The following is a 9,977-nucleotide window of genomic DNA, read 5'->3' as shown; positions in this document are numbered from 1 at the left end:
ATATTTGATTAAATACCAAATACAGATCAAAGAACGTTATTGTGATGTGTTACAGTCTTTATTTTCCTTTACAACAAACAATCAATGTTTTAATGTACATTCTTTTCCTCTTCCCCAATGGGAGACTGAACACTTCATACACAATCACCAAGAACTTGGAAGAAAATAGACCATAAAGAAAAGATATCGGACAGCTGGTTTGCTGCTTGTCAACGAACTGCTAGGCATAAGGAATGTTCAATAGATATCTGAGATGGCTTGTTTTACATGTAGCTTTCATCTATTTCATGACGGGTTGTGTAAAACTCAGAATTAAACAACTGGCTCTATTGACTAAAATTAACCCTCAAACATCAAGGCTTTATAAACTGGTCCAAACTTTCAAATAAGGCAATGTCAAGCCAATATTTCGGATAAAAATGACAGTTTTATGAAATTCTTTGAACTTTAATTCATTGTAATTCTTTCTAACGAATTCTGCATCCAGTTTGCTACCTCAATTCAATTCTGAATGACAAACAACCCTGTTTCATGACTGCTGTTTTCTAGAGGCAAGTGTAGTGGTTTATATAAGGTCGACTGCGTCAACTGCATTCTGTCCCATATCTTCCGAAGTGAATGAAGGATAGGGATTATGGATTGTGGATTCATGGGTCAGTTTACAGTCCAGGAGGTCCACTGAAGGAGTCTCCACCTTATCCAGACATTCCAACATATCCTTGTTCTCAGCTGGTGCAGGATTGCTAATTTTGTCTTCCACCATCTCACTGGTCATGGCTTCACTCACCATAGTGACTCCAGAAATGAGGGCTTCTGAGAGTGGAGATTTCAGCAGGTCATCCAAGAGGCTGGGTTCTTGGAGTACATCAGAATCGGCGAGATCTACTACAGGTTCAGACTTCTGTTCAGGTTCAGGTTCCTTCTCAATCAGGCTGACGGATGCCAATGCGGACTCCACTGCTTCAATACCTTTGTTTACAACATCTCCCATCGGTGCAGCAATCTGTTCAGTGACTGCATTGACCGTTTCTCCTACAGCTTGTGTAAGGCTCTGCAGAACACTGGTTGAAGAGCCAGGCTCACCGATGGGCTTCTCTTCTTGAGCCTCACCTTCAGAAGATTTCTGCTCTGCATTTTCAGCCACAGGTGAGCCCTCTTGTACAGTTGGACCTACTGTCTCTTCTATCCCTCCTTCACTCTTCTTCCGACTGAGCTTTGCTCCCATTCTGCCCCCTTGCAATAAAGAGATACATCAGTTATTAAAGCCAACTCGCTCAAAACAACTATTTTTATGTATACAAGACCTGTCTAACTAGTTTCTACAATACTAGGAGAACAAAGTAAGAGGTTGTCACTGGACCTACACACTACAAACATTGTAGGAACAGTCTACAGATACGGACTACTGTTTTGGAAACCGTATAAAACATCACATAATGGGAAGGAAGGCCACAGGAAGTTGCTTTAGCAGGAATGACACACACACAAAAAAACACTTATATTTTTCAACTTAATCAAGAATTGTGTCATGGTCAGGGTGTTTTGCATATAGTTATGTAAAACATCAGCCAGTGGAACAAAAGAAGAAAAACTGGATTAGTATAACCACTACTGCACTTAATACATGCGGTGTGTGTGTGTATATGTATATGTATGTGTATATATATATATATATATATATATATATATATAAGTCTGAGTTATGATGCTGAAAATTGTAGACATCTGAACATGTTCTTTTTGTGGTTTTATTGGGCACTAAATAGGGAAGAGAAACAAGCAAACATTGATGGATATATACAGCTTCCATTGGCATTTATGTAGATAAAAGCACAAAGCAAATTTTTATTTTAATTCTGGACATTAAATTAAATTAAAAAAACATTTTACCCAAATTAATTAATTTATAAAGTTTATGTAAACCAGTTTAAACTCGTATTTTATCCCAGCCACACCTTCCTGCTTAAGTGCTTTGAACATGGGTCTCATCTGGGGACAACACTCTTGTAAAGAGATTTAAAGCACAATTTAAACTGTCAAATTAAGTTTTTAAAATAATTAACCCTGAAATAACATGGTGGAATTCAACCCCGTTATAATTTTCCCCACTGACGTGGCATCAGAGCAGACAGCGGGACAAAAGCGGAGTCCTACTGAGACTCTACAGATAAACAGGATACTTGTAGTACTAATCCAAAACGTAGACATTGCCGTTTTGCATGCGTGGCAAATCAAGTCAATTAAGTAAAAACCTACCTTCGTTGAACAGTAAATGAGTGGAGACGCGAGCAGTAGATCTGGGATGGAGAGACTGACTGCAAAAGGAAGAAACTCTCAGATGGTGATGCACAGTTTCCAGATGAATTACTCGTTTGAGCCGACTCTTTGTAATGATTCATTTGAGCCGATTCGAAAAGCAATTGGGCTGTGTGACCGCTAGACGACAGAAATGTGAAAAAAATGTTTAAACTTAATTTGGATTTTTTTTTTTTTTTTTTGCAGTTAAGAGAACCTGTCTGGCAAAACACCTATTTTAAACTCAATATTTAACCAAATACAAGCCAATTCAGGGTGCATTAAATCTGAAGTTGCATTGGTTTGAGGTTTTTTTTTGTTTTGTTTTTTTTTCATGCGCATCGGGTCGACAAAATATCATTACGTGTCACTTAATTGTGACATTACAAACCACAAACAGCTGTATCACAAAAGTATTAGCCAAGTCTTTACTTGACGTTTGACTATTTAATTTCGCGAGACGAACAGATTGCGCATGCCAGTCTTTCAAAGTGGTCCACTATTAAGTTTAAAGAATAATTTGCACACGGACCAACATAATTTTGTATAAGCCTACATAAATACAAAACCGCAAAATTCCGCACTTCTAGGAAAACTTGATGACTCAAAAGTATCTTGAACCGGTTCACTGAAACGAACCGAGTCATTAAAATGAATCGGACATAATGCTACCCCTGATTGACTCCCTCCGTTCCACGGACACTCCCTGAGCGAGCGCGTGCACTTCGTCAGCGCTTTTAAAATGTGGAACTATTGATTAAAGTAAGTCATTTTCTGCCTCTTTAACTGCACAAACGGTTCAATGATGCCCAGGCATTCAGAGCTGTATATTTACATTTACACAGTTACACAGACACAACAAATACAATTACTGGTCCAAAATTTTAACTGACAGTATTCAGTATTTCAGGAACCAGGCTACAGATAATTGACTGAATGCACCATCCTGCTGCTGTAAATAATCCATGTCAGGGTCAGAAATGAGGAAGACAAAAATGTGAGTTCCATTTTCCCCAAAAAAATTTGGTAATATTTTATTGTATAATGCCACATTTTATTATTTATTTATTTATTTATTTATTGATGCTGCTATACGAAATTATCCACAAGATGGGGACACAGAGCTGTGGATCATTATGGCAGTATAATGTTATAGTTTTTATTATTATTATTTGAACTAGTGCTTCATGTTTTTACAAATGACCCTATATGACCCTGAAATTAAAGCATTGGTGTATGTCTTCCCTTTTAATATTCTAGATACCACATTCATGAACTTCATCTCTATCCTTATCTCTCTGTTTGTGTGTGCAGTCATCTATGTTTTTGCTATGAAGGCAGCTGTTTGCAGTAATTGTACAGCTGAAGCAGTAATTGCAGAGCTGTGAGACCTATCTGCTTGTGTAATGAGTGTGAGAGACCGAAATATGAAGCTGTTATCACTCTTAAATCTCTCAATCCCTTCATTTTGATATCTCTCAGTGTCTGTCACGTCATTTTCATGCTCTTTCGTCCTTTTTTGGAGGAAGCTCTAAATACCCAGGGATGATTAGAAACATATTTTGGAGGAAAGACCGTGGCAAGTGTCTCACCACAAATTTCCTTCACTGTAAACCCTAATATTGTCTTTACTTAAACAATCAAGTAATGTTGACTAAACATTACTTAAAATTTTGCATTTTGAAACTGTTGCTTAAAAATATGAGTTAATTTAACTTATTTACCTTCAAAATGCATAAACTTAAGATTTCAAGTATTGTGAGCTCAAAATCACGATTAATAGGTCATTGTCATTTTCACAAATGTAGTTTTCTTGACTGTACAATTCTAATACCGTGTGTATCCTTTAAGTGCAAGGTCTTTTCTATTTTTTATCAGAAAACAAATGGCTTCAATTACAATTATTGACCATAATGGGAATACATTTAGACTATTTATTTTTATTTAGGAAAAAAGTTGACAAATGAACTTCAGTATATATACAAGTGTTTTTGTGACACTGATATATAAAATATATATAAAATTTAACTATTTATTTTGGATGCAATTAATTGTTTGACACCCCTATTCAGAATGTTTTCCATTTGTTCAATCAGTTTTGAAAAAGTGACAAATTGACGATTATTTACATAGCATTACTAAACCGTATCATTTTCAATGGGGGGAAAAAAATCTAAATAAACTGCATTTTGATATTTCAATTATGTGTTTGTGTGTGTGCATATATAAGGAGAAAGAAGTTCTTGAAAAACAGTAAAAACAGTATATTTAATGGTCACACTGACAACTCCAAACAACTACACAATGTATCCAAAATTACTACACTAAACAGTCTTTCTGTGGTCCCTATAGTAAACTAGCCTGTAAAATCTACACAGTAAACGCAAAACTACGGAATCACAATACAACTAGTATTAGCAGAAGTGCTTTCTTCTTCTTCTTCTTCTGATGTTGTCTACATAAGCGCCCGCGCTTACGTTCTGACGCTCACATATCATGCTTACGCTATTCTTCCTTGTGATTGGCCATGCAATGAGTTCTGCCTAGCAACAAGAGAACTAATGCAATGATTGGTGGATTTCAAAATTGGTCCTTTTGCCCTTTTTGACACCACGTTTCAAGACGAAGTTTTCTTCTATGTTCGGTAAGTAAAATTATATAGATATAGTTATTTTAAGTGAAATATGCTTGTTTAAATCCTTGTGGTATGTTTCTATAATAAAAGACAACGCAGCCATAATTACAATATTTCCCGGTCAAACTTTGCCAGCGTAGCCATCAAGTAACGATATGGATCTGTGATGGTATGATAACTGAGATATCAGATTGTTGTTTATTTGATTTGTAATACTGAACCATATTAGTTATACACTTAATCGTAGTGTAAACGTGTATTTCTGTGGGAAAGAACTTGGCAGCCACTTCTGAGATAAATTAACGTTGTTCCCCCCGTTCAAATTTTCCAACCTTGCCATTAGTTAATGACATTTTCTTAATGATTTTGTGATTTTAAAATTTTATTGAAACGACAACGTTTTAAATTTTGTCAACATGTAATTTATTTCTTATTTTCATATCAGTAATCTGTTATGTATAATAGATAATCCAATATTTAATTTAAATCATATATTCTCATTACAATGCCTAAAATAGATTGATAGTGAGTTTTTCTGGCATTAATAGAATTTCATGTTTTCCTCTAAAGTCAGCACAGCCAACTGAGGTCCGAACCCTTGTTCTTCGAGGACTGCCTATCATGCTTGGAGATGATGACTCTTCTTTCTTCAAGTCATGTTTAGTAAGTACATATGTTCTTAAAAGGAATAGTTCACCCACAAATGATTACACCATGGTTTACTGACCCTCAAGCCACCCAATCAGAGTTATAATAAAATATATCCTGGCTGTTCCAAGCTTTATAATGGAGTGAATGGGGGATGAGATTTTGAAGCTCAAAAAATTCCATCCATCCATCATAAAACCGCTCCACATGGCTTCAGGGGGTTAATAAATGCGTTGTGAAATGAATCAATGTGTTTGTGTAAGAAAATATCCATATTTAAAACTATATAAAGTAAAACTGTAACAGTAACACCTCTCGTAGTTCAAAACACTTAAGGTACATCCTACATCATACATCACATTACTTGCACTTTTATTGTAAATTGAATATGGTCCACCGGAAGCTGGATATTTTACTTTATTGAAAGGCCTGAGTGAGTATATTTTAATTTTGGGTGAAGTATTCCTTTAATATACAAATGTGGCCAACTTTTTTTTTTATTAAATATCATTTATAATGCATACTTTAAAAAGTGTATACCAAATTCTTTGCAGGAAGCATCTACATTTGCATAAATTCAAGTGTATACATGTCAGTATAATGTTGGATTAGGGTTAGTGATTTGAAACTTAATGCACATTCTGATAAACATGCATTGATGATAAACCTTTGATTCCTGATCACAATACTATGTTTATACCTGTTTTTTCACTAGGTGACTGATAATCGCAACACTATCCTTGATGTGCCAGTGGGGATCTTATTCGAGGACACTGATCTTCAGCCCCCCAACTCCTTGCATTTGACTTCTTCGATTGGAATAATTCTTGAAGGCCAAGTGGTGATGGACAAAATGCAGGACCTCCCACAGGCAATCTGTCTTCTCTTTGGTCTGATTTACGCACTAGACCTGAATTACCCAAAATCACTGGCCAACACGTTTGATTTCATCCAGCGTGTACTAATGTCAATGGGACAGAATGCTCTCAAGCCTAGAGTGCAGTCTCTGGCAAACCAGCTATTTGCTTAAGAAACGTCACAGATACTTTAACACCACTCTTTCTTTGGGGTTTTAAACAAAGTTATCCATTAATCTAATTATCCAGTTATCTCCATTATCCATTTATGAAGAATAAAAAGTATGTTTAAATTGTTAAATGCAGAGTTCTACAACTGATGTGCAGTAGTTACTTTGGGTAACTCGTTACAGTAGTTACTTGTTACTATTGTTACACCTCTGTAGTGTGGTTGTGACCCAGTAATATTTTCATTACAGTATAGTTTGGACTGTGATATTGTGACATTTGGGCCAAAGGCACTGAACATGTTCAGTATGTTTTATTTTAGTTTGCAGTCTTTGCACAAAGCTTAAACATTGAAATGTAGTAAGAAAGTAATTATTATACTTAGCATACATGTTTAGTACATTAACAATTGTGAGGAGTAAAAAGTGTAATTATTAAGTGCACAGAGTTGTGCAATTGATGTAAGTGCACTTATGTTGGACATTTTTACTGTTGTTACCACTTTTACAGTGTGGTTGTGACCCAGTAAATTTCAACTACAGTATAGTTTGTATTGTAATACTGTGAAATTTTGGTGAAAGACACTGAGTATGTTTTTAGTTCGCCATGTTTGCACAAAGCTGAAACAGTCAAAAGTAATAGCTATGTTTACATTAACATAATTGTGATACTTGAGTGAAGTATATATGTGTAGAGTTGTACAATTGATGTACTGCACTAGTTGATTTTGTTACAACCTTTACAGTGTAGCTATGACCCATATCCATTACAGTATAGTGTTTACTGTACTTTAATATTGTGACATTTTGTCAATAAAAAGTCAAAGATTAAATATGCTGTTCATTTGTTTTATTTAAATTCGGTGTGCACAGAGCTTGCAGTAAAAAATAAGAACATCATTCAACAGTTTGTTACATTTCCATGTTGAGTTAACTTAAATGTATAAGTACACTTAAAATTAATACCAAGTTAAGTGAACGTAATCGTGTAAGTACATTAAATAAGCACCAAATTTGGTGAACTGAACAATTTAAGTATAGTCTACAAAACCGCCAAGTTAAATAAACTTTAATATGCAAGTTTTGGGAGACTCCATTACTCAATTGAATTGAGGCAACGAGTTTACTCAATCAATTTAGTTCAGTAAACGTATTAGGGTTTTCAGTGTTCTGTTGAGAAGGAAATAATATACACACAGTAAAAGATCAACATACAAACAGTGTGCATTTGTTTCTTTTATTGCTTCGTAAAGCCAAAAAACTCATGGGATTTTATAAACCGACTGAGATTTGACATCGAGATTTCTACAGAAATCATTGCGTTTTCACAAAGGTCACGTTTCATCTCAAGATTATAAACTCAAACATCTAATGGATGCAGTCTGCTGTAAATAAGGATATGACTTAAAAGTTTTTGCTTTTTTTTTTTTTTTTTTTTTTTAATTTTCAGGATAGTTAAGAAAATTAAGAAAAAGTGACCTATATAAATACCAACTTTGTAACCGCAGTGAAGATCAGTATGTGTTTCTGACCTCCTTGGTGTGAGCGGGTTGCTGGTGGCTTTAATGTATTTTGAGGATATTTTTAGTCTGAGGGATGTTGAGAGATTTGCTGAAGTCTCAGATTGCTTGACATCAGGACTTCAGTCAGAAAGATTCTCTCCATCTCCCTCCCCATGTTCTCACAGAGAGAGGCCGGCTGCCTTCATTTCTTTCTTTCAGTGAATATTTTTTTTTTTTTTAGTGCTATAATAGATGCATATACAGATCATCTGCACTACTGCCATTTACAATATTGCTAAACTAGACCTATAGTTTAAATAACATGTTTTGTAAATTTATATTTTTGTAAATAAAGGAAGAAGAAAAATGTGTATATAACTTTGTATGTAATTTTATTTGAAGACATGTAGAAGACTAGAAGATAGATATCATGTCTCAGCTGTTCTTCTTCGCCACATTTGTCTCTTTGACTGATTTGCAAATCTGCTTCATTGTAAATGTATTTTTAAATTTACATTTAACTATTAATAAGACTTCTGCCATCTAACAAATTCAGTAGATATGACCATACGAATTTATATAATTATAGAGTGGTCTTCTAGCATTCTCTTTCTTAGGATATTACCAAAGTCAGCGTCACACATCCGTTGAAGATACAAGTGATTTTCTTCAGATATTTCAATGTCATCTTAGAATAAGTCTGATTGTGTGCCCTGTCACATGTTCTAGTCTAATCCAGAGTATTTCATGGATTTAACCCTTCAAATCACATACACATATGGCTATACAGGGTTTATCTGTGTGTTCTGTGCAGTAGGTTTGAAATGTATATTTAAAATATCAGGTGATATTAAGCTCAATATGAAGCATGTAATGTTACTGATTGTGATAAGAGGATATTGTGGTTGTGCATTATGAGACCATATTGATTGAGTGTGTATTAGAGAGAGATGACAGTAGGATGAGACCGTTTTGATGAATCTGAAAGATGCAAAACCTTTGACTGCACTGCTGAACAGCTACTAGGAGAATGTGAAAGATTTACTACACCGAGTTTGTGTGTGTGTGTGTGTGTGTGTGTGGCCATATGGCTGTCATAAGTGTTTGTATTAAGTTTATCTTCTATGGTCTTTCTTCCACTCTCAAAATCTAGTTGGTTTAGCACATACATACTGTATAGTTTTAAACAAACATGTGTTTTTATTAAAAACAAAACCATAAAATTAGTTTAAATTTTATTAATATAAATATAATTAAGTAAAACGATTTACATTTACAGGTCACACATTGTTTTACTCTTCCAGAATATTCCTTGTTTTTTTCTGCTTTGAAATGAAGTTTGCTGACAGGAAATTGACTAGCAAATTCTCCCTCTCTCTCGCTCTACAAAGCACCAGATTAACAAAGATTTTACTCTTTTCTTAATCCTTCAACACTCAACCAGACGCGACAGCAAGATTGACTTAGATCTGTAATCTTGTGCAGACAAATTCACGAACTTAGAAGCTGCAAAAAACATGCCATGCCTAACTGATGCTCTTTTTGAGTCTTATCTAAAATAAATGTTCTTTCATATAAATGTTTAATTGCATCCTCAGATTGTTACATTTAAGGTTGTTTTTTTTTTTTTTTTTTTTTTTTGTGTACAGCATCAGGGAATTACTTCACAGCACACTATTAAAGGAATTATGTACCCAAAAATTAATTTTGCAGAAAATGTATTGACTCTTAGGCCATCCAATATGTAGATGAGTTTGTTTCCTAATTGGAAGAGAGTTGGAAAAATGTAGCATTACATCACTTGTTCACCAAAGGATCCTCTGCAGTGAATGGGTGCCATCAGAATTCTCTGACTTCACAAGTCATTAATTGA

At 34.7% G+C, this 9,977-nt stretch overlaps 1 protein-coding gene and 1 long non-coding RNA gene across 3 annotated transcripts; one reads left to right on the top strand and one right to left on the bottom strand.

Moving 5' to 3' along the window:
• Positions 1-32: 32 nt before the first annotated feature.
• On the bottom strand, positions 33-2,922 carry LOC306842592 (uncharacterized protein). 2 transcript variants are annotated; one of them, XM_079373541.1, is made up of 2 exons: positions 2,257-2,922; positions 33-1,233 (listed from the first exon to the last, which is right to left on the bottom strand). In XM_079373541.1, the coding sequence occupies exon 2, from the start codon at positions 1,223-1,225 to the stop codon at positions 566-568; it is 660 nt and encodes a 219-aa protein (XP_079229667.1). In that variant the 5' UTR covers positions 1,226-1,233; positions 2,257-2,922; the 3' UTR covers positions 33-565. The 2 variants fall into 2 exon arrangements, with proteins under 2 accessions (XP_079229667.1, XP_079229668.1); XM_079373542.1 differs by having other exon boundaries at positions 42-1,226; positions 2,257-2,322.
• A 1,936-nt stretch (positions 2,923-4,858) lies between these two features.
• LOC306842913 lies at positions 4,859-7,432 on the top strand. The gene is made up of 3 exons (XR_013781793.1): positions 4,859-4,939; positions 5,501-5,593; positions 6,294-7,432. It is a non-coding gene; the product is annotated as an uncharacterized lncRNA (long non-coding RNA).
• Positions 7,433-9,977: the final 2,545 nt, after the last annotated feature.

This window comes from Barbus barbus (assembly GCF_936440315.1).
Source record: "Barbus barbus genome assembly, chromosome: 23".
Classification (NCBI taxonomy): Eukaryota; Metazoa; Chordata; class Actinopteri; order Cypriniformes; family Cyprinidae; genus Barbus; species Barbus barbus.
Note: the sequence above shows the minus strand (reverse complement) of the source record. Positions and strands in the feature narration are given on the sequence as shown.